Below are 27,978 nucleotides of genomic sequence, written 5' to 3'. Positions count from 1 at the left end.
TAATATAATATTAATAATGTTAATAATTTCATTACAATTATATACATAATTCTATACATAATAATTATATACATAATTAAAAGCAAAGTTTAAAAGAACGTAAAGATGAAAAATGGATAGAGAAAAGAAATTGTAAGGAAAGAATAACGTTGACGTTTAAAATGTGACAAATTATATTGATTATAATAAAAGAATGTATATATATATATATATATATATAGTAGAACGATGTTAAAGTACATGGAATTTAAGAAATAAAAATTGATAAGAAAGAGAATGAGAGAGAAAGAAGATAAAATGAAATTTTATTCATGTCCAAGTAAAACGTACATGATGGATAATGTTAATAATATATTAGAAAGAAAGAAAAAGAAAAATAGACGAAGAAAAAGATAAAAAAAAGGAAGTGAAAGAGTAAGACAGGACGCTAATAATAAGAAAGACAAAAATAGAAAGAATATATAATAGAATATAAAATACAATGGAATTTGCAATCATATAAAGTGCTCAGGATAAATAACCAATGATGGACGAGACTGTAATAAAATATAGAAAATGAGAAGGTTGATATGTGATGATTTAAATATTTAAAAAAAAATAATAATAATAAAAAATAATTGGAAAAGACAGTGAAAACGAATAAGATAAAAAATTGTATAAAATGGTTCGAGTTACTTTCGAGACACGTGTAACATAATTTTTTTATTTTTTTTTATTTTTTTTTTGGTTAATATAATAAAGAAATGAGAGATAGTAATCTAAGGTATTACAAAGGAATGACCGAAAGGTAAAATTTTTTTTTTGTTGTTGTTGAAACGATAGAAGAATAGAAGAAAGTAGAGAAAGGAAAGAAAGATGTGATATTAAAAATAAAGAAAAATGGGGGAGACATTTAGGATTTTTTTCTTTCTTTATTTCCGGCAGGATTAAGAAATGAAAGGAATGGAAACGAATGGTTTGACGAAAGAAAAATAAAATGACCTTCGAAGGGATAAAAAAATTGTCCATCCCAAAAATAGGATAAGAAGAATCTGAAGAAAGGTGGTAGATAATAAATGTAAGAATAAAAGTAAAGAAACTGTGAAACTAAAACGGGAGATATAACTGTGATACTTCGGGGAAGAGAATCGGAAAACAGGTGAGAAGAAACTTTTTGTCCCGATAGAATTAAAGAATATATGTATAAAAATAGAATGCAAGTATGAGAGAGAAACAAAAAGAAAGGGAAGTAGAAGTACAAAGAAAGGTTGATAATGTTAAAATAAAAATGATAAAGAATGATATAAACCAAAACTAGAAGAACATGTATCCCAACATTAAAAACTAACATAACGGAAGGATAAACAACAATTCTTGACTTTTTCTGAAGGAGAATAAAAGAATAAAAAAATAAAAGAATGAAAAAGAGAAAAAAAGGAAATATATAAAAAGAAAAAAGGGGGAATATAATGAAACGAGAAAATGTGACAAGGAAAGTTTTACCAGACATAGGTAAAATTACAAGCTTTCTTTGTAAGATAAGAATATAAGACAAAGAGGAAAACTAAAAAAAAAAAAAAAAAGAAAAATAGACAGAAAGAAAGGAATGAAAGAAATTATTCGATAAGAAAAAAAAAGACAATGAAAGTAATCCAATAATAAAAAAAAATATATATATATATATATATATATATATATAAAAACGAACAAGGAATTAAAGTAAATGTGTAAAATTTTTTTCGCCATTCCTTCGAAGGAGGAAAACAAAAAAATTTAAAAATGAAAAGAAAAGAAGAAAGAAAAAAATGAAGAAGAAAATAAAAAGTTTGACCGAAGAGAACTCCTGGTTAGATTTTACTCGTTCCGTTAGAGATGCTAGAATAAAAAGAATAAAAGAAAAGGAGATGAGAAATAGTAGAAAAAGAATGAAAAGGGAAAGGGTAAGGGTAGGAACGGGGTAGTGGAAAATGAGATGATAACGCGTGTGCGGAAAATAATCGTTGGTTTTCTAAGAAAAAAAAAAAAAAACAAAAAAAAATATAAAAAATATAAAAGTAAGAAAAATTATTCATCGAATAACAAACACGTTAAAAACAAAGAAGAGAAATTAAAATAAAAAATAAAAGTAAGAATAAATATTAATCAAATAGCAAACACGTTAAAAACAAAGAAGAGAAAATAAAATAAAAAAATAAAATAAATTAAAAAAAAAAATAAGAAGAAGAAATATTAATCAAATAATAAAAACACGTAAAAACAAAGAAAAGGAATTAGATTAAAAAAAAAAAAAGCAAAATACGACAAAATATTAATCAAATAATAAACATATAAAAACAAAGAAAAGAAATTTAAAAAATTAATAAAACAAAATACTAATCAACTAATAAACACGTAAAAACAACAAAGAAGAGGAATTGAATTAATAAAAAAAATAAAAAAAAAAATAAAAAATGCTAATCAAATAACAAACACGTTAAAAAAAAACAAAGAAGAGAAATTAAATTGACATAAAAAAAAAACATCAAAAAAAATTAAAATTGAAATGAAAAATAGATCGTGCAAACGTGTCAAATGTTTTATTAAGCTTTCCTTACAAAAAAAAAAATAATTAAAAAAAAAAAAAAAATTAAAGAACCAGAAAAGCAGGAGTGGGGGGGGGGTAATGATTTAAAAAAACCAAAGGATAAGAAGTTGGACTCGTTCTGTCGTAGACGCTGGAATAAAAGAGTAAGAAAGAAAGGTAGAGAAATAAGTAGGAAAAGAAAGAAAATGGGAAGGGGTTGAAACGGGTAGGGGAGGTGGGTAGGGAGAAGGTGTATAACGCATGCGTATAAAACATCTTTTGGGCGATGTCTGAAGCGTCGGGACGTCTACTTCGTCATTCGGCGTCCGCGCGCGAACCGAGAACAACGCACAACCCTCCTAAAACGCGCGTGCTAATTAATTATAATAATTATAATAATAATTATAATAATAATATGAATATTATTATTTAATCATTACAATAATTTTTACGTGATATATCTAAACGATTTTGATTAAAATCAACTATTTAACAACTTCCACCCCCTATATCCACAACTCCAAACCTTCACTCTATCTTTTTTCTTATCGTTTTAATATTCCAACGCAATTTTTTGTTAGTTTTATTTTTTTTTTTTTGATGTATTGCATTTTATAAAAAGAAGAAAGGAAGAAAGTAAAAAACTGAACAACAAGTTAATTTTTCAAATATTTCATTGATTTCATCGAATAATCGTAAATTTGGGGAGTTGAGAGAAAAGAAAAAGAAATTGAAGTAAAGTAGAAGAAAAATAAAAGAAGGGGGGTGAACTTTGTTTTCCCGCGCTTTTTTTTCTAGTCGGTCATTGAACACTTTTCATTTCGTACGCCCTACAACGTACAACGTGTATTTGGTGAGATTTGAATTTTTTGTTGTTGTTTAGTTCTTTTTAATCCTAGTTTTTATTTTTCATTTTAGTAATATCAAATTAAAGAGAGCGAGAAAATAAAAAAATGAATTTTTAGTTTAATTGCAATCATCACCGTAAACTCCACTGAGTGTGTGTCAGTTAAACGAATTAAAAAAAAAAAAGCAGAAGAAAGAAAGAAAAAAAGAAAAAAGAAGAAGACAGGAAAGAAAAAGGGGGAAAAAGTTGGTAATGATCCGGCCTATAGGATTATCCTCAAAATTCCAATTGGGGGATAAAAAGCAAGCAGCCTTGATCGAAGAACAAGAAGAAGAAGAAGAAGAGGAAGAAAGAAAAGAAGAAGAAGAAGAAGAAGAAAAAACCTTGATCGAGGTTTTTCAGTGTTCCCCTAACATTTGTCCATTATTAGATTTAAATCGTGTGGAAAAAATTAAAGAGAAATTAGTCAAAAGAAGAAGAATAAGATTGATCTCATTGAGATTGAAATTGCACGTCGAGGAAATAATCAAAGAGAAAGAAATCAAATCGATTAGAAGAAAAAAAGGAACAAATCAGATTTAAAAAATTTCATTTGTGCATACATATAAAAAAAATTAATAAAAATTAAATCAAACAAATATGAATATTAGCAGCACAATAATCAACAACAACAACCATCATGAAAACAACTGGCAAAACAGTAACAGTATTAACAACATATCATCGTTGTTCGAAAATAATAGTGATTATAAATGTGGTAGTAATTTGGAATCGTTTCATTTGATATACGCACAAATACACGGTTGGGCAAGCCTAATCGTTTGCATATTTGGCTGTATAGCAAATAGTTTGAACATAGCAGTACTTACTAGACGTGATATGAGATCACCTACAAATATGATATTAACGGGTCTGGCAGTTGCTGATTTATTGGTCATGATCGAATACGTACCATATGCTATACACCTTTACCTTTATCATCGTTCACGAAAGGATAGGTTTACTTATGGTTGGGCAGTATTTGTCCTATTTCATTCGAATTTTGGTCAAGTTTGTCATACCATATCGATATGTTTAACTTTAACACTTGCAATATGGCGTTACATAGCCGTAGCACATCCACAAAAAAATCACGAATGGTGTAGCCATAGAAGAACGATCATAGCAATAATAGGTGCATATTTGTTTTGTCCAATATTATGCGTACCATTGTACATAACAACCGAAGTACGTCCACAGATAGAACCTTTAAACAATGATAATCATAATAATCATAACAATAATAATAATACTATGAATTTGAGTAAAATCATGAACGACGTTGTTGTTGATAGTCATAATTATACACGTTTATATGATGATAATGATGATAATAATAATACGGTAACGAAATACGTAACTCTTTATTTCGTGAGATTAACTGAAACTGCCAGGGTACACGGTATGTTGAAAGAAATGAACTTTTGGATTTACAGTGTTGTCATTAAATTAATACCGTGTTTAGCACTTACGATTTTGAGTATCAAATTGGTACTCGTATTGCTTGAAGCTAAAGAAAGAAGAAAAAAATTAACAAGTAAAACATTGAAAAGTAATAATCAAAAATTAAACGATATGACAACGAATGATAATATTAATACTACTACTACTACTGCTGCTGCTGCTGCTGCTGCTACTGCTGCTATTACGAAAATAAAAAAGAAAAAATCTAATAGGAATATGGATAAGGAAAGGCAAACGGATAGAACTACTATGATGCTATTAGCCGTTTTACTTTTATTCTTACTCACTGAATTGCCACAGGGTGTACTTGGTTTGCTCAGTGTCATATTGGGCTCGGGTTTCTTTCATACCTGCTACCTTATGTTAGGTGAGTATTATACATATATATATATATATACATATATATATATACATGTATGTATATATATATTTTCAAGCTTTATCTTTTTGTCTCCGATACTTTGATTTATTTTTACCTTTCTTCGTATCTTTCTTTTGATCTCGTTTACCGTTTCTATAAAAAATGATAATATCGATTAATCAATTACCATTATTACATTAACATTACAAATAACAAGTTAAATACATTTTATTATAAATTATTATACTTATCTTGTGTGGTATGATTAGTTGAGATAAAAAAATGATTAAAATGTAAGGTATGTTTTCTTTTTATTTTATTTATTATTTTGATGTTTCAACAAGTTTGTGTTTTTAATTTATTTTTAATCTTTTGTGTTATATTATACTGTTCTTTATCTTTTTATTTTATTTATGAAAAAAGAAAACCATAAAGAAAAAGAATAGTATGTTCAAACTGTCGACATCTGAAATCCCAAGAGATGATAGTCCTGTATCTTGTCCCTAAATGAACCTTTCGCTAACACATTATCGTGAAAAGCCGATTTTCAATGGTGAGGTGGACACAGGGGAAAGGAAGTAACATTTTGCTCTATTTTATCGACAGTATCATTTCCCACTTGGTTTGTTCCTTGTTTCTCATTAAACATCTTCCTTCTCTCTTTCTCTTTCTCTTTCTCTTTCTCTTTCTCTTTCTCTTTCACTTTCTCTTATCCGCTCCTTTCTTCTTTTTCTTCTTTTTGTGGTTGTTGTGTTTTCTTTTTTTGTAATTACAAATCTGTTTTTCACGTTTCAATGTAAAACAAATGTACGATGATTATTTCAAATCTACAACAAATTTATTTCGTTTTTTGTTTGAATATAATTTATTAATTTAAATATTTTTATAAAATATATTCATCATTTAATATTTAAAAATAAATAATTATTTTATTTAGAAATAATTTTCGATAATATTTTAATATTATATCGAATATTAAAAATCATATATAATATAATAATAAATTTAAATATTATTATAATAGTATTATAATAAAATATAGAATAAAATATATTTAATATTCTATCGAAAATTCGTTTAATATTATTAATATTTAAATTAGGATTTTTAAATTATTTATCTACGATTAAATTTTGTCCAAAGCTATATTTATTAAATTATATAAATAAATTTTATCTATAAGAAAAATAAAACCAAAGAAAAAAATATATTATTAATTATATTTTTATTTGTTTTTTTTTTCTTTTTAATTAGTTCGATTTTGAGTGATGTAGAAAAAGGGTATTTCGTATTCAACTACGTTCGAGTAAAATAATATTAATTGAAATTTATATCCATACTCGGTTCTTTTCTATGGTATTATACTTTCCTGGAACATAATATACATTCGATGATCATGCTCAAAGAAGTGTATGAAAAACGAAAAAAAAAAGGAAAACGTCTAATTGAGTATATTCTATCTCTTCGAATTTACGCGCACGTATAAACATTTGATTTTTCTGAATTAAACAAATATGAAATGAAAATGCATTTCGGTATATTTCAATTTTCTTTTTTTCTTCTTCTTTTCACCAAATAAAAATTAAATCATTTCGATGAAAGCTTATATCCAATGTACTTTCATATTTTTATTAAACCATCCGATATTAATATTTACCAATTGACTAATGAGATTATTTACTAAAATTATAATTAAATTTGTATTATTAAAAAAAAAATTGAAAAAAAAAAAACAATAAAAGCAGAAATATTTAATAAGAGAGATATGCATCAAGTTGATTTTGAATAGGAGTAAAAATAAAAAAAAAGATAGAAATAAATAAAAACAACGAAATATATTCAACCCCCCTTTGTCAGTTGCATAAATTAATACTCGACGTATTCGAATTAATTTCTACTTGAATTATAAAACTCATTATATATATATTTCTTTTTTTTATGTAGTTGTGTTGTTGTCTTTTTCCTTTCATTTTTTCTTTCATTTTTTTCTTTCATTCATTCTTTCATTCTTTTCCATATAAATTAAACGTTAGAAAACTCTGATCAACTTTTATAGAAAAAAATATTCGACCATATAATATCTAAAAGTTAGTTAAAGTATTAGGTTTTTTTTTTTTTAATGAAGGATCATAATTAAATCTTTAATAAAATATTGTGAATATAGGTCATGATGTTTCAACATAATATAATGTCACTGATTGTTATTGTAATAATGAAATAACATAAGTAAAAAAAAAGTAATAAAAAAATTGTACAAACTTATAATCCGATTTATTTTATTTTAATATAAAATTAGTGATATCATATTGAATTGTATTTGTGATTTAACTTCAATTTGTTAATTTGAAATAATTATTAATTATTAAATTAATTTTTCTATAGTAGAAATTTATTTTAGGATTATTTTTTGAAATTTTGTTATTGATATCAATTTCATTGCAAAAAGTATATTATACTTTTCAGACAAAATATAATTTTTTAATTGAAATATTCTTTATTTTAATTTTAATATGAAAATTTTATATTAATTTAATTAAAATTATTTTTATTATAATATTTATACTTCTAATTTTTATTAATTTTATTAACAATTTTTTTCTTTTAACAGATTCTTTATCTTAATTTTAATTAGAACATTTGTATTAATTTAATTAAAATTATTTATTACATTTGTATTTTTAATTTTTATTAATATTAATTTAATTAAAATTATTTATTATTGTTTATTATATCTATATTTTTTTAATTTTTTATAATTTAATTAAAATTATTCATTATATTTATATTTATAATTTTTATTAATATTAATTTGATTAACAAATGTTTTATGTTAAAAATTCGTTTCGAAAGAAAATTAAATATTGACATTTTCGTTTCTTTCTTTTTGCATTCGTTTTGAAAGAATTAAATTAATGTTCAACGGATATATCAAATAAAAAAAAAAACGAAATTAAATAATAAAAATATCAAATATTACATAAAACATCTATATATGTACATACACATATATATTTAATCTATCTATTCGTGTGAGAAAACTGGAACAAACTATGTTTCTTCATTTTATTTCTTATTATTATTATTAAAATAGTTTTTAAAAAAATAAGTCCATTGTTTTTGGAAATGTTGCATGTGTGTATAGCAGCTTTGCGTGTTAGTCTCTCACTTTTCATTTTTTTTTTTATTTTATCCTTTCCCCCTCCCCCACACCATTACCTGTTCTATTTTTTTTTAACTATCGCTCGAAAAACCGTGAAAAACTGCAATCAGACTGATGGTCAAACTGCAATCGGACTGATGGTCTCTCTACGTGTGATACAAAAAAAATCGAACAGATTTTTTATTTTTTTATTTTTTTTTTAATTCTTTCTCCGACTGATGATGTGAGAAAAGTATATTTTTTTCTATTTTTTTTTCTAGTCTTCCTTTTGTTTTAAATTTTTATTTCACTTCAGTTTTCTTTTACTTTACCCTTTTACTTCGTTTAAATATGTATATATTTTCTAATTTACATTTAGCAGATTAAAAAATAAAAACATATGGAATACCAAATTAGTTTTAATAAGTATTTTGATTTATCGGTAAAGTTCTGTCCATTCTGACAAACACCGATTCAATTTTTCATCATTAGGGATAAGATATTTTTTTAAACTGCAATATACAAGATTGTCATCAAGCTGTAGTAAAAAATTATAAATAATGATAATTGTTTATTATTATTATTATTAGTCAATTCATGAGATATAAAAATTGATTACTTTTGTTTTATTTTTAAAAACGGACAAAAAACATTTCGGTAGACTCTAATATAATTAAAATAATATTATGCAATTATTATCATATTCCGTTGTGTGATTTGTTTTATTTTAATTGAAGATTATAACATCGATTAAATGATATATTTTTTAAAAATAGAAAATAACATGATTGCTAATTCGAATATTATATCTTTGATCTTGGTTAATTTGCTCGTTTCTGGATTAGTGAATACAAATATGATTACGTTTATTTTGCAATACAAGGGAATCAAGGAAATCAACCGATTATTCGGTTGAACAATATACAGAGAACTTAATGAGAAAAGATTTATAAAAATATAAAAAAAAAAAATAAAGAAAACCTGAGAAAAAGAGTGAAAGAATGAGATATTAGTTTATTTTGTTTAATCATTAATTTTTGTAGGCTTGCAATTAAAAAATAAAATTAAACGAGAATAAAAAATTTTGTGTACTCCGAACGATAGATTTTTATTCGTTTGGTTTGGTTATTTTTTTCTTATATATTGAAAAAAAAAAAAATTTACAAACAACTAAACGAAAGAGCAGTAATTTTGAAAATATGTTTACAATAAATATAAAAAAAGAAAATATATATATTAACGAATCGTAAAAACATTAACAATTAAAATCTAAACGTACGATTAATCGTTGTCAATAAAATTAATTAACAAAATAAACGATAAAAAGTAGATGAAAATAAATTACTCGGAAGATTATTTTAAAAGAAAACACAAAAAGAAAAAAAAAGAAAATAAAATGATTTTAATAAAACAACGGATGATAAATCTTAAGGATAATAAATGAACGATTTAATACAAACCATAAAAAAAAAACTCACCTTCTTTTGCTCCTCCTCTTCCTCCTCCACACCTCACCCTTACCTAAAAATAAAACCAACCTAAAACTTGGAAAGGATAAATGACTTTATATCGTAAATTGGAGAAAAGTGAAGAGAACTGGTAAAAGAGAACAAGAGAAAGAAAAGAAAAAAGAAAATTTAAGAAACTAAAAAAGAAAAGCACGCGTTGATAAGTAACTAAGTAAATGAAACATCAACTTTTAATTAAGTATCCCCTACCCCCTCTGCTTCTCATTCCTTACAGAAGACGAATAAGCCCATTTTTCAATGACAATTTACCAAGTTATACCTTTCAATTAGTTACCTTGTTATATTCTTTTCTAATGCTGTAAGTTCGTACAAATTATGCTATTTAATATACATAATATATCAATTAATTTAATATATATATATATATATATATATATATATATATATATATATATATATTAACATATTACAATTGATAAAATATTATACGATATAAAAAATAAAAATACAATAATAAATATTACAATTAATAAAATATATAATGCAATATATATAAATTAATTTAATATATTACAATATATTGGTAAAATATTATACAATATGAAACATAAAAATATAATAATAAATATTACATAAATAATAAATATTAAATTAAAATTAAATAATATAATAATAGACATTACAATAAATAAAATATATAATGCAATATATATAAATTAATTTAAATATATTGCAATTGGTAAAATATTATACAATATAAAAAATAAAAATACAATAATAAATATTACATAAATAATATTACATTAAAATTAAATAAAATAATAATAAATATTAGAATTAATAAAATATATAATGCAATAGATATAAATTAATTTATATAATATATTACAATTGGTAAAATATATTACAATATAAAAAATAAAAATATTGTAATAAATATTATATAATTAATGTTAAATTAAAATTAAAAGAAAAACAATTAAATAAAACAATAATAAATATTACAATTAATAAAATATATAATTCAATATAAAAAATAAAAATATAATAGGAAACCCCTTAATTTCAACTAAACGTACGTTTTATTTTTTACATTAATTTTTAGATCTTTGACCAAAAAATTTCATATTATCTCTAAATTTAATTAATAAAAGAAACAAATACATATATAATAAATAACTAAAATATATATTTATATATTTTAGAAACTTCGTGCATTGTCGAGAAGAAATCGGTTGTTGCTGCTTCGTGGAGGGTTGGGGTTGGGTACTTCGTGTATGTGTCGTTTCTTGAGTGGGATAGGGTAGTGGTGGTGGTAGGGTTGGGTGGAATAAAGGGTAGTATAGGTAAAAGTAAGTCGGTTCTGAGCATACCCGTTATATGAAGCATATCACCATGAAGCGAGAGAATAATAGCAGCATCACGTGCTTGCACTTCGTAAACCAGGACAACTTTGCCGTTTTCAAGTAGAAAGAAAAAGAAAGAGAAGGGGACATATGAAGAGAGATAAAAAGAGGGAAAGGGTAGGAGAAAGGGTGAAGGGAATGAGGGAAGGAAAAGGGTCGCTTGTGTCTTTTTGCTTGTTCTCGATTCGATGTATCTTGTGAGAATGTTCAAAAAAGATTGATCTAAGTCCAGAACACGAACCAATATATATATATATATATATAGAGGCAATTGTTACAATTTTGTACTTTTACAATTGAATTTGGATTACTGCAAAAGACATATATATATATATATATATTTACTCGAAAAAATTATTTAATACGTGTCAACCCTTAGAGTGCTATTGAAGTATGTATGCGTTTAGTAAAATTTACCAGAGTGGTTTATCAATGCTTATACATGTTTGTTAATATTAATATAAAATAATATAACGTTTATTTTATTTAATTATTTAATAATATTATTATATTTTTTATATAATATTTATAATATAATTTATAATTTTTTTTATTTTTAATATAATTTTATAATATTATAATAATATTGTAAGTATTTTTTATAAAAATATTATTATAAAAAATGTAGAAAAAATATATATATATTTTATAATTATTATTATATTAATTAATTAAATTATATTAAAAAAGGAAAACTTTAATTATTAAATATAATTTATTATTAGAGAGAATCTGATTGATAATAAATTATTCCGTTCTTAGAAAAACATTTTAGTTAAAAGTATTCAGCACTCAAAGGGTTAAACATATAAATTCATATATGCACATGAAAGTAAACATACGTGTATATAACACGTATTATATACATGGTATATATCACACGTATAACAAATATATTCTACATATATGTATATAGAAAGAATTGTTACGATTTTGTAGATTTTTTTTATAATTGGATTTTCATAACCACAAAAAAAAAGAAAAAATCTATACAGTTTAATTTACGGCAAATACGATTAAAAGTCGATTCACGTAATTTGATCGAAAAGTTAAATCTATGAAGCGTGGATAACATAACTGACTACCCATATATATATATATATATATATATATATATATATATATATATATATATTATACTAGTTAATCTTGCGAAATGACCGATCGCTAATTACTCGATCGACTTCGTCGAATACAATTCCATTTTGTTAAAGCAAATGAAAATAGTAAATCCTACAGTGATTTAACGGGTTGTTGGTGATGATGATGATGATGATGATGGTGGTGATAGTGGTGAGGGGGAAGAAAAGGGTACACACGAGCTATCCATCAATGCCATAATTATCCCTATACCGTATTTGTGAGTGTATGTATATATATATGCATGTATATATGTGTGTATGTATTTATTATGAACCTTTTGAACATGCATTTAACATAATATCTTTAAAAAGGAAATAATAGAATATGATAACATAACATTAATATAATAATCGATTCCATTATATTTCCTTCATATGAAATTATTATTATTATTATTATTATTATTATTATTGTTATTAATATTATTATTATTATTTAAGTTGTAGGGTGGAATTATTGTTTGATGAATATTATTACTATCTGTGTTGTTTTATTTGAAATATTACTCGTGTAATTTTTGTTAGTATAATTAACATGATAAAGTTATAGTTTAAGGAAAATTATTATTATTATTATTATTTTATTATAGATTTTGGAATTATTTAAATAATAATTATTAAGAACGAGAATATATATTTTTACCAATAATCAATTTTAATGCCAATAATTATAACTAATATGGTAAAGTTATATTTTTATGAATATAGTTGTTAGTATTATTTTAAATATAACAAATTGCAATAGTAAAATTATTATTATTGTTATTTTTGTATATTATGGATATTTTTAAGTATTTAAAAATAATAATTTCTAAAAACTAATATAAATATTTTTACCAATAATCAATTTGAATGCAAACAATTGTAATTAATATGGTAAAGTTATAGTTTTATGGAAATACTTGTTAGTATTATTTTAAATATAATCAATTGCAATAGTAAGATTATTAATATTATTATTTTTGTATTATTGATATTTTAATTATTTAAATAATAATTTCTAAAAGTATATATATATATATTTTAACCAATAATTAATTTTAATATCAACAATTTGAAATAGTAAAAAAATTATTTAAAAAAATATTTTATACCATTTAGGCACACATCACACAAATACACGAATCCACGAATAGAAACAATAATTGGGTGGCATACACTAATACGTTCACCTTTAATTGAAAATTAACGATTAGAATTAATTACGAGTTCCATGATCTGCCCTTACCAAAGGTTTGTTTACGACTGAAGTAAAGTTTTACGATCGTTAATAATAATTCTCGACCTAGTTGTTTGGATCAAAACAACGTTGATGAGAAATCCCATAACATAGATACAAGAAAAAAGAAAAAAGAAAAAGAAAAATAGAGCTTGTATCTATTTATACTTGTTTGTTTCCACCTTTCTCTTTCTTTCTTTAATACTTTCACTCTTTCTTTTCTTTTCCTTTCATTTTCTATTTCTTTTCTGTTACAATTAGTTTACTTCTCGCGTTAGCACGATCGGTGAATTCCACGGTGAACCGAAATCACGGTTGAAGAATTTGAGTTTTAATTAAAATAAAAAAAAAAAAAAGTAGAAAAAAATAAGACACCTCATCCGACCCCCCCCTCTAGTCAAATAGTAATTGTCTACTACAAATGCAATAAATAAAAAAAAAAAAAAGATGTAAAACATTAGAAGAAAAATCAATAAGGGAAATACGACCTATGAATTTTGTATTTGTATTTGGATTATGATTATTATCGTTACTGACATTTTTATATATTGTTTCAATGTTTTTTTTTTATTTTTTTATTTTTTTTTTTTTAGATTTAATTTCTATATTTTTATAGATTTACGTTTTAATTATTAAATGTAATAATTAATGAGAGAAATCCCACAATGATGTTACAATGTAATTAAATTCTGAACGTTGAAAGGTAAATATTGTATTAATTAATTAATATATTATATTATTTGTTAAATTAAAAAAAAATACACACACACACACACACACACACACACACATACACATAAACACGTAGATGCATACGAATTTACGTCGTCAATGATGATAAAATTATGATGAATATATTTTATTATTATATAGATAATTTTTTGTTTTTTAAATCGATCAAATAACTTCAAATGATATTTTTATTTTTGTAAAAGAAAAATATTTCAATTCGTTTGCATTATATTACTTTTTTTACATTAACATTAACATTAACAATTTTATTATAAATTTTTTCCAAACGCATATATGCGTCTATAGTACTCAAAAGGGTTAAAATACAACCAATTAAATCTTCGATCAATAAATAAGACACATAATTAATTAATAAATAATTTGTTAAGAATTAATCAATGATACAATAAAAATTGATTTTTAATTGATTTCTTGTGTTGTAATTTTCTTTTTTATTTGTTTTATTTTTTCTTTTTTTTTTTTTCAAGACGTCAGATATAAATTTGAATGTTTGTACAATGGCCAAATTTATTCTCGCACGTGTGCACATAAAAAACACACATCATATCAACATACGTAGTATTCTTAACCATTTGATCTATTATGACGTATACCATACATCGTGATGTTTCTGTCCCAAAACTGAAAACGACGTATACCATACGTCGAGGTATTTCTGTCCCAAAACTAAAAGCAACGTATACTATACGTCGCTTAAAAACCAGATTGTTTATTTCTCAAGCTATAGTTCCATAGTGCATGATGTCGCATAATATGTAGACAATTAGACCTATATTCAATTTTTTATATTTTATTTATTTATTTTGTTTAATTTTTTATTTTATTTTTTTTCTGTTTGAATTCGCTATCGATCTTAGTGAAAGAAAAAATTCCATTCAGAGATTAAGAGAATAATATAATATAATATAATAAAAATATAATACATATAATATAATATAATATAAAATGAATTGTGTAATGTTGTTTATATTGTTTTATATTGTTTTTATATTGTTAATATTAATATCTAATATTATATTAGAGCATAATTAGAATTAAGTATATTGTCAAGGGGAACGAACATGTAGGGAGGGCCTTCGGGGTAAACACCCTAAAGGGGTATACCTGAAAAATAAACTTCTTCTTCTTCTATAATATAAAATAAAAATATAATATATAATATAATATAATATATATAATATATAATATAATATAATATAATATAAAATAAAAATATAATATATAATATAATATAATATAAAATAAAAATATAATATATAATATAATATAATATAATAAACATAATAACTATGGAGGACAATAAAATCCCAAAGAAACTCGAGAATTTTCAAAAAATCGATTTTTTTTTTAAGCTTAAAGTGTACTTTAGATGTCTAAAAACAATATGCACTTGGTTTCGAAGCAAAAAAAAAAAAAGATTTGAAACATGTAAAAAATCTTAGTTTTACCGAAGCGCTTCAAAGCGAAAGTGAAAATGGGACATGGGAATGAGCGCTGGTTGAAGCGTAGCGCTTGGCACAGCCATCGTGAAGTTAGCGTGTAGGTCAAATGATTAATAAAAAAAAAAAAAAAAAACTATTATTACATTTTATACAATCATCTTTCCAATATTCTGCATTATATTTCTGTTTCTTCTACACGAACGACTTTAAAAAAAAAGGTTTCATTTTGATTTGCATCAAAAATGAACAATGGAAGTTACTGTGTGAAATGTTAGCCCGATCTAATCAATTTCTTTCTATTCAATTCTACATACGTATGTACATATATATGTGTTTGTACATATGTGTATTTGTTAAGTTTCCTTCATTCTTTTCCCTTTATTTTGTATTTTTCTTTTCTATGCAGAATATAATCGATTTACTTTGTTCCCGTTTTCTTTTCTACTAAACTAAACCCCCATATATTCTAGACATATGTGTTCCTCGATTGTAAATGATGTGACTTACTTTTTGATACACTATTTAGAAAAAAAAAAGAAAAAAGAAGAAAATAGAAAAATAACAAAATCAATTTCTTCGTGTTGAATACAAATGAAAATGGAAAGAAAGAATGAATTGAAAAATAAAAAGTTCTTCATTGGTATTTTCTCTTTCTCACTTTCTCACCCACCCATCCACATATTGACACACACACACACATACATATACACCTTCTCTTTTTCTATGCACTTACTTTTCTTTCACATACACATACATACACATATACACTTTTATCATTAATCATCCACTTACATGCATTCTTTCTGTTTTTTACCTAACACATATACATACACACTACGTATATACACACGTAATCTTTTTTTCATTTAATACACATCGTACCATGTATAGAATTCTTCTCTTTACCATCCCCATCCCATTTCCTTTACGTAACCCCATCCCTTTTCTTCTTACTAATAGAATTTGTAACTAAATTCTATACCTGAGGAATAGTTGGTTGTGTGGATGGGATGTTTCTTACAAATTTAGATTAATTCTACAAAGGACACGAGAATATGGGTAATAGAAATCGTTCGTATATATATATATATATATATACTAGGAATCAGAATACCATAAAATTTCACAATGTGTGTGTACGTTGTGTTAGTGGTTTTGTCTACTATGTTACTCTATGTTTAACATGGAAATTCTCAATGGTAATACCAAATTACTCAATTGTAACCTGCAGCAATCAAACTCAATACGAATATAATAAAATACCCTTTTTATTTTTGTAATTAAAATATAAATTCATTTTTCTTAAAACTTTACCAAATTTTGTTCTATCACTCGGCTCTTTCTTTTTTAATTATATTTTATTTTTATCAATCAATTTCCATTAATTCCAGTCGATTTTTTTCAATATCAATTTATTTATTTATCTTTATCATTTCGTAAAATAAATTAACGTTGTATTACACGTCGTTAGAAAAAAAACTCTGATGTGATTTATTAAAAAGATAATGTTGTTTTTACAATTAAATGATAAATGTGTGTGCGAATAATGATGAAAAATGATGATAAGTTATGAATAAAGTATTAGCATTGAAAATCACTGGCGCAGCTATCAGATTAGTGTATATATATATGTATATATGCCATCGATAATCACTTATGTATACTACAGGTAACTCAACTGTAACACGATTAATTCGTATCGAGTTATTTGGAAACTATGTTATATGGGAAACTTTATATCGTTAAACTTATAGCAGAGTATATATATATGGTGGTGTTCAATGGAATCAATCGATCAATCGAATTTTATGTCAAACAATTTTAAGTCAATTTCGAACAACGAGTCAATTTTAATGATTTGTTATTTATTTATTTATTTTTTTTTTATTTTTTTTTTCACAAAATCATTTTGTTTGTTCTCTTTATAAATATGACATATCACATTTTCTCTTTGTATATCGAATTCTGTGTTAGAATTTTGATTTATAAAGTGATTTCAAAAATACGATGTATATTTGTTCACACGTAGTTTCTTACTTTTGATTTTATAACAAAATTTAGTTATCTATTTATATATATATAAATACTTATTATTATTATATTATTATAATACTTCTTATTTTATTATAATATTATAATATTATAAATAATTCTTATTATTATATACAATATATATACTTCTTATTATTAATTATACTACTATAAATAATTATATTACTATTATATAAATTATACTACTTATTATTTAATTTTTGTTTTTAATAAAAGAAACGAATTAAATTACATTTATTAATTCATTATAATATTTAATATAAAATTATATTTATTAAATCATATTTAAATAATTAAATAATTATTTAAATATGTATCATAAGATTTAGAAATTAATTAGGTGACTTTATCGATACAAATACAACATTCAGTATTAATTAATAACACCCATGGCAAAATATTCCTGTAAAATTAGTAGAGTTTATTAGAATATTAAAATAATGAAATAAATATATAAAATTTGCATAAAAAAAAAAAAAAATATATAAAAAATATAAAAGCCCGTGTGTCATAAAATTTAAAAATTAATTAGGTACCTTTTATCCATACAAAAACTTTATATATTTTACAGCACCGAAATTAATTTATACACCTCATAAAAATTATTAAAAAAAAAATAAATAAATAAAAGAAAGAAAGGTAAAGATTTTTATGACCAATAATATTTGATTCATATAATATTGCAACTATGATGCAGCATCAAACATACCATAGTAGGATTCTATTCGAGTAACTCCATTTCGAGATTTTCATGAAAACGTCGCCATTGGTGAATGCATTAGACTGATATCTCCGATATTATCATTGTCGAGGAGTAAAGTACAATATATATATATATGTATGTATGTATGTATGTATATCCACATATATACTTACATATATATACTGAAGAGAGTATGCTAATAATGTGCATAATGCATATATGCATACATACATAATACTTTTGAGAAGGTCTCAGAATTCTATGGGTTGAATTTAACTACCTGTGATAAGTGACAAAAGTTACTTTCTTGAGACTACCCAAGTGTCTGATTGAAATATACACGTGTTTATGTATGTATGTATGTATGTGTGTGTGTGTATGTGTATTACATCTCTTCTTGTTTCGTGGTAATTTAATTATACCAACGTTGTCAGAAGCTTCATTGAAATTTATACGAACTTTTCTTTGTAAGGAAATTACCACTAGGTGATTTTAATTGCCTACTTAATCTAATAATTAATTATCTATTCTTTTTGTTTTAATTAATGTTCATTTAATTTATAATACTTTAAACGTAAGAAAAAGAAAGTCAAAATGTTTCGAATTTTAATTGAATTTAATTTTTCAAATATAGTTGAATCAAAATTTGGAAAATGTTTCGATCAAATTTAATAAAATAATTTACATTTTGTAGAAATAAATAAATAAATAAATAAATAAAAAATATGCTATACCTCAGTAAATTATTTTCCTTTAAAAGATATTAAAACATATGAGTGAATGATATATTGTATAATAAAATTTAATGATTTTTCATTAAAATGAAATTATTTCGAACAAAGTATTGAATATGATGAATAAAATCATTTCGAATAAAATAACATTCGAAATGAATTCATAATTAAAATTATTTCGTATAATTTTTTGAAACGTAGTTTGATAATAAAAATAAAAAAAAAATAAAAAATACAAATAATCGACAGAAAATGAGAAACTCTGTAGCAAGGATAAAATTATTTTCACCTCGTATATAACACACACACACACACACACATACACATACGTGTACGAATAAAATCAAATCAAATTTGTGTATTAAAAAAAAAATAATTATAAAAAAATATTTAAATTATAAAAGTTTGGAAAATAAGGAAATTAAAATGATGAAAAAAAAAAAAAATTAATAAAAAGATAAAACACCAAAATAATCTAAAATACACAATATTTTACCAAGTAAACAAAAACAAAATTAAATTGTTGCATATCTTTCTATGCACTTGAAAAAAAAAGAATTGCATTTCATTAAAAATTGTATTAAAAAAAAAAAAAAAAAAAAAAAAAATGACTCAATCCAATCATTTTTTTCTTATCAAAAATCTTCGATAGGATTAATATCAAAAAAAAAAAAAAAGAAGAAAAATAAAAGAAGAATCAGACAATCAATGCCTTTTTTTTTTTTTTTTAAATGCATTCTCAATTTAAAATTCTTAGAATTCGTAGAAGTTTATCAAGAATTTGCGATTAATGACGTCAGAAAGTTTTAGAAGGAAAATTAGATTCCTTCTTTTCCAGGCCGATCTAAGAGGACTCTTCTCATATATGTCATATATATATATATATATATATATATATATATATTTATATAAATGAATGTGTATGTGTGTGTGTGTGTGTGTATAACTTGAAAAGTCGAGTTTTGAAATCGATAAACGAAAAGGGTGCAACGAAAGTTAGAAAAGTGCATCACAGCTGAGACATAATCAGGATGAGTTTGACTTCTCACGCGATTCGTGTTACCCATTTCTACATTTCTACATTTCAACATTACTTTTTTCATTTTTTTTGTTCTTTTTTTTTCTATCTTTCTATTTTTATAACATCATGATCCCTTTTCCTACCTTCTTCTAATTTTTTTTCTTTTTTTTTTTTAATCACTGACACGCATACATAAATGCATTAAAGTCGTTAACAAGGATTAAAACATTAAATATAATAATTAATAAAATCAATATTAATAATAATAATAATATAATAAATATAATAAACAATAAAAAATCAATAAATATAATAATATAATAATACAATTTTATTTTTTTTTGTTAATCACTGACACTCATACACAAATTCATTAAAATCGTTGACAACGATTAAAACATTAAATATAATAATTAATAAAATAAATATTAATAAAATAAATATTAATAATAATAATAATAATAATAGTATTAATTATTACTTTTTAATTTATAATTTATTTAAAAAAAAATAAAAGATTCTTCGTATTTTATCGAGTTTTTAAAAACAATTTTCATAACTTTGATAATACTTATACTCGCGTGTGTTTGTAAACTGACACGTATCGTAGAATAATTTAAAATTTATTATAATTTTGTTTAAAAAAAAAGAAAGATCTTATAACATATATACATCGAAATACGAAGAAACTGTTTTTGTACTCAATCCAAACACTTATATTCGCAATATAACAATTAATTCGCGATGTTATTTGTTTGTTTTATATAAACAAATGTAATATTAAAAATATATAAAGTAATCATCCACATAAATTTAATTTAATAATTAATAATGTCTCTCTCATTTATTTATTATTTAATTAATCCGTAATTATTCTATTTATTTATCATTTAATTAATTTAACAATTCATTTCAATTTAATTAACTATTAAATGTTTCGATTACTTTGATCAAAACATTTTCTTTTTTTTTTTTCAAAACAACAGTCAAATTATTTGAAATACAAATTAAAAAGAAACAAGAAAAGATAATGAATTTCGATGCAATGAATTATAAAGTAAAGTACCGAATTAATTGCAATACATAATACATGTAAACTTCTACAAGTATGTGTGTGCACATGCTCATGTACGTATGCATTTACACAATTACATCGATCTAATCGCATTGTCATCACTAGAGTAGGGTATGTACCCGCAACCTCATTTCAATGTCTAATCCTAATACGATTTTCACCTCTAATCGATTAAGAGGATCCTGATGAATGAATGAATGAATAAGAGAGAAAGAGAGATAGAAATAGAACTTACGATAGGAGGAGGCTTTTGTTCTGTACGTTAATCCACAAATTTCTAAAGTGAAGGAATCTGACGAACTTTGATTTTGCTTTCTCGTATTAACCCATCTGATGAAGAATAAAGTTCTTAACTATCTCGTAAAGTAGAATGAGTTTGTTCTTATTTCTTATGGTTTAGAATATACATGTTGTTTTACTTGTTTTACCATTAGTTCAAATGATTTCTAAAATCAGAATTATTTAAGAATTGATTCCATTATAATTATTGTCATTTGGTGTATAAGAAAAATATTCTGATAATTAATTTTTATTTTTTTATTTTCGTAAAAATTTAATATTAAAAAAGAATTTAATATAATATTATTAATTTAATTATAATATTTTAATAAAAATAAATTAATATAATATATAAATAATATAAATATAATAATATAATAATTTAATAATAATATTAAATATATCATATTTTAATATGGAATATTAAAAATAAATTAAATATTATTCTATACATTATAATTATAATATTAAAAATTATATACAATATTATTACATTATAATATTATAAAATATTAAAAATTAAATACAGATATTATTCTATATATCTATAGATAGAAAGAATAGAAAAAAATTAAATATAAAAATGAATAAAAATAGAAATGGAAAAATTAAACAAATCATTGCAAAATAAAACGAAGAGTGATTTACACAATTAATTATACTAAATTCTAAAAAAAAAAAATCAATTATTACAAAAACAAAAAGTATGTTCATTCATACAAAATTCCATTCTATTATTTTCACAAACGTTTGAATAATAGAATTGAAATAAATGGTGAAACCATTTCAACCATATTTCAAAAGTGAATTTCAACAATTTTCTAAAAATGACTTGTTATAAACCATATAACACAGACACACAAACAAACACATATGAAGTTGCTAATGCATCCTAGAAACTATTCACATATATACATACATATAGGTACACAAATACACTTTAATAATAGATACTTGAGAAAAGCAGCTGCATCCAGAAGGCCAGTGTTGAAACTAATGTTGATCTATTCTTCTAACTAATATTAAAAACTTTTCGTACGAGTTTCTAGCGTCCCACCTACGCTTAACGAATCACATTGTATATTCACGATTCACACATGGTATACTTATATCAACGTTGATGATACGTTTATAATGAAATTTTAACGGATATTACGCGATTTTACTTCAAGATAGAATATTACGTGATTAATCGAATAAACGTCCGATTAAAAACACAAACATATTCAATAACGCTATTGTGTAACACCTTATATATAATGAAGTATTTATTATATATACTTTAAGTATATAATACTTATAAAAGTGTATAATTAGAGAGAGTTATATATAATATATAATATATATTAAATATATATATATATTTTTTCTGTTTTATCTAATTTTTATCATAATCAATTGCAATACACTTTATTTTTAATTTATTATTAAATTTTTTTAATTTATTATTAAATTATTTAATTTATTTCTTAATTTATATATATATATATATATATATATATATATATATATATATATATATGTATTAACTATATATGTGTTAATTATTTTATTAAAATTTCCTCATAGTAAATTGCAATTCTAATTAAATCGTTCATTTAACTGATTACACACACACATGTATATATATATATATATATATATATATATATATATATATATATATATATATATATATGAAACAATTTAAATAAGATGATATGCAATTTAATAAATCAGTAAAAGCATGAAATTAGGAATAAAAAAAGATTTGCATGCAATCGTGACACCGAATTTTTTTCTTGTAATCAAACTTTTACCATAACGTATCGCAATCTTAATTAAATCGTTCATTCATTTGGCAAAGATAGATAAAACGGATTTAAAGAGAAAAGATTATATGATGTATCTAATAAATCAGCACATTTTAAACACCAAATAAAGTTTATCGTTTGCTAATGGCTTTGGCTTTGGCAAACTTCTATGTTCTAATGTAGGATAGAAACTTTAACGGATAAAAGCGATCGATTTGTGTATATATACAATATTATATATTATATATGTGTATGTGTGTATACCTGTGGTTGTTTGCTTAAATCGCTTTGATAGAATTTGATAGACCCCCGATTAGATAAACGAGACGTATGCTCCATTAAACCGTTTCATTTTATTGCTTATCAAAATTTGAAGTGTTGATTAATTTAATTGTATATAAATCATTCTTTTTTCTTTTCTCTAATATTTTTTGTTAATACAAAATAATAATTATTATTATTATCTTTTGTTGTTAACTAGCAATCAATTGCACACGTGACTTTCGATAATTTTGTAATATCAATGAATTTAATCAATCACATATACCAATCGAAATGATTTAATTGAATTCACTTACTCATTTATTTATTTATTTATTTATTTATTTATTTTTGTTGTTTATTTTGATGTCTATCTGTTTTCAGGTGACGTAATAGACATCCTAACTCTAATAAACTCAGCGATAAATTTCATCCTTTATTGCACGATGAGCCGTCAATTTCGTACGACCTTTAAGCAACTTTTCTGTACAAAGTGGAAAAATCTTGGTAGATGGATGCCCATACAACATCTTCAAATGGATAACAATGGTAATACGGGAACTACCAATCATACGGTGACACAGGTCACACAAGTCTAGCGTCGAAGAATAAACCGTCAAACTTATTGCTATCCGTTATAATAATCTACGTATATGTATATATGTTTTTTTAATTTTATTTATTTTATTTTATTGTATAAAATTAAATTAAAAATAAAATAAAGGAAAATCAATCCCATATCTCAAAAAATGTCTTCAACGGATAACAAAATGTTTGTCGACTAAACGAATTGATGAAAAATTACAAACACACATACACGTATCACATTATTATTTAACACATTGAACGCCTCGCGAATTCTTACAGAAATCTTTGTCAGACCACGTGTGGTAAAACGAAAAGTTAAACGTCAAGCACAGGTGCTTGACATGGCCTGAACGGGAAGTTCAGTGTCAGTCACTTATGACTGACATGGCACTCAACGTGTTAATATGACCGTGAACACACACACACACACACAACTATCATTTTTATGAAATAAAAATGAAAAGAAAAAATTTAATTAAATATTACAAATTGTAATGATAGAAACAAAGTAATAAGCACTTACTGTTAAAAAAAAAAAAACTAATGAAATATGACAATAATTTTTATTGGTTTATTATGTATATAAATTAAATATTTAATTATTATATTTATTATTATTATTGTCTGGAAAAAAAAACAGTAAGTGAGCTAAATTATATTTGTCTTAAATCTTAACATTATATTAATTTAAATAATAATTTATTTAATAAATATACACGTACACGCACACATTTACATTTAGACGTATATACGTGTTATGTGTGATTCTTCGTAAAATAACGTGAATAAATTTTATTTAAAGAGATTGTTTATTATTGTATTATAATGTACAAATACGGCCTTCTTATATGAAAGAAATAAACCAAATAAAAATGTATAGGGTGTTTCATAATTTCAGGTGATATCGCAAACAAGAAATACGCCTTTGAATCTTTTGTTTATTTTTTTTGAAATAAATAATGAATCATATTACATATTATGAAACACCCTGTATAGAAATAAATATACATAAACAAATGTATATCGTGCATGATTTATGTGTAAGTAATTTTTATGGTTTATTTTTTTTCTTTTTTGGAAATACTTTTTAATTTCTTACAACTAATGTTTAATCATGGATTATCATTGACAAATAATGCTAAGACCATTTGAAAAATTTTCCTGACTTTTTAGTATGTTTTCTATCTTTTTATTTTATTTTTTTTTTTTTAAACATTAATTTCATTCTCTGAAAACGAGACGCACAAAAAAGTCGTAAAAGAAAAAACGATACGTAAAATTTTTCGAACGGTCTTCGTGAAAAAAAAAAAAACAAAAATAATTGGTAAGTGTTAAATTTGTTTTCGAAAATAATTAAAAATTAAACAAATAAAAAAATACATAATAATAATTTGAAATATATTTGCGTATATATTATAATAATATAATATATATATATATATATATATATATAAATATAAGCTGAAGAAAATAATTCACAACGCAAATATAGATAATTATGTAACTAAAATAAATTAATAATATTAATAATAATAATAATAATAAACAACAAAAATATTATCTAACTTTTAAGAAATATCTTCAACGTTGATACAGCTGTCTTCATTTTATTTTTTCTTATCTTAACGTTTGTTCATAATATGTAAATATAAATTTACAATTTCAGGAATGCTATTTAATATTATTAATATGTAAGTAATAAAATATGTAATAATATTAATCGAAATAGTTTTAACAATTATATTATAGAAAATTTGATTATATTTAATATAAATCAAATGATATATATATATATATATATATATATATATATATATATATATATATATACATATATTTATTTATTTATTTCTATTGCAAATACACATACACACACATACACACAGGTTAAATTGAATAAATATTGAAATGAAACTATCGATTCATATTGTTGTACGTAGTTCAATTAACGTAATAGAATAAAAGTTGATCGTTAAAATCACGAGACGAAATTGTTAACGACAAATTGAAACGACGATGAAAATAATCGACAAAATATTTATTCATTCGTTTATAAAACTGTATAACAAGATTTTTCTGACCAATTATTTAACTTTTTGTTTGAAATATTGGTTTTTCGAGTAACACCATTGATGATGATTCTTCTTCCTCTCTTCCAATATTTCCACAAATATTGTCAAATAAAATAATAGATTTAAAGTTTTGATTTATCAAATTGTACACGTATATCTAAATTGAAAATTGAAATTATTGTTTTTTTTTGTTATTGGCTTATTATTGCAAGTATAGTTAATATTAATGTAATTATAAATAACTCATGAAAATGTATAATTAATGTTTATTAATATTTTATAATTCATTGGTTGAAACCATTGTTTATTATAAATGTGAATTAATAGATATTTAAACTAACATTTATTTGTAAATATATCAATAATAATTATTAAAGTGGTAAATTTACAAAATGAACGTAAATGAAACATTATCATTTAATACTCCATTAAGGGATATCATTTATGAAGAAATTATTCATCTTTAACTTAATTCGACTTAAAGCTTATTTACCTACCATTTTTTCTTTTTTTTAAAAAATAAATAATAACAACAGTCTCAATATACGATCTCACGATTGAACTATTCAGGACAATGTTTCCAGTTGGATTCTTCCACTCGTCGAATACTAAGAAACAACCCAAACAAAACCACCCCTCAATACCACCCTCCTATTCATCTTTATTGAACTTAATATTTATGTGTACAAAATATACGCGGAGGGTTGTATTGAAAAGTTATGTGAATTATTCTTTTCAAAGTTTATTTGTGAACTCTAAAAGTAAAGTTGAAATATCGAAGTTTATTTTTAAATAAAAATAATATCATAATTTATGCAATATCTGTAATTTGAAAGTTCACATTTTGGAATTGCATTTGAAATGATCAAGTTTTTCCAATGTTTAAATTAATAACTGTGATATTATTTTACTTTGGACACTGTAATGTAAAGTTATGTGAATTTATTCTTTTCAAAGTTTATTCGTGTAACTAAAAGTAAAGTCGAAATATCGAAGTTTATTTTTAAATGAAAATAAAATCATAATTTTTATGCAATATCTGTGATTTGAAAGTTCACATTTTGGATTACATTTGAAAGTTATTCCAATGTTTAAACTAATAACTGTGATATTATTTTACTCTGGTCACTATAATGTAAATGAAATATTATTTTGACGATCTACATGTCGTCTTTGTTTATTTTAATTTATGATATTTTAATGATATAGAAAACTGTCTTGTGTTTTATTCGTTATAAATATTTCTGAGTAGTATTGATTTTTCAAAAGCTTTTTCTAATCCTTTAAATCAATAGAAAACAAGCTTTCTCGAGAACGAATAAATCACCATTTAGAGGACCATAAAACGTAGGGGGATGCATGGTTTTGTCTCCGAGTTTTACGATTGTTCAGGTGTTGGCTGAAATAAATCGAACTATTCAACCATAGGAGAAGATAACTTTAGCAAAGAAAAAAATGTTTCATCTTATTGTTAAAATTAATAAAGATTTTATAATTTATGTATTATTTTATTACTATTTCTTTTCTTTTTTTTTTTAACTTTAGAATAAATGGAATACTTAAAAAAATGTTAAATT

The 27,978-nt window shown here is 23.2% G+C and overlaps 1 protein-coding gene across 2 annotated transcripts; it reads left to right on the top strand.

The window, feature by feature from the left end:
- The first annotated feature begins 4 nt into the window (after window positions 1-4).
- Window positions 5-27,900, top strand: LOC107066949 (G protein-coupled receptor dmsr-1). Of its 2 annotated transcripts, XM_089172230.1 has the most exons (3): window positions 5-5,259; window positions 24,126-24,290; window positions 24,609-27,900. In XM_089172230.1, the coding sequence occupies exons 1-3, from the start codon at window positions 4,029-4,031 to the stop codon at window positions 24,677-24,679; spliced, it is 1,467 nt and encodes a 488-aa protein (XP_089028356.1). In that variant the 5' UTR covers window positions 5-4,028; the 3' UTR covers window positions 24,680-27,900. The 2 variants fall into 2 exon arrangements, with proteins under 2 accessions (XP_089028356.1, XP_015177510.1); XM_015322024.2 differs by having other exon boundaries at window positions 205-5,259; window positions 24,126-27,900.
- Window positions 27,901-27,978: the final 78 nt, after the last annotated feature.

Source organism: Polistes dominula, unplaced genomic scaffold (genome assembly GCF_049000335.1).
Source record: "Polistes dominula isolate Pdom_NZ unplaced genomic scaffold, Pdom_raw_medaka contig_28, whole genome shotgun sequence".
NCBI classification, from domain to species: Eukaryota; Metazoa; Arthropoda; class Insecta; order Hymenoptera; family Vespidae; genus Polistes; species Polistes dominula.
This window is presented reverse-complemented; position numbering and strand designations above follow the sequence as displayed.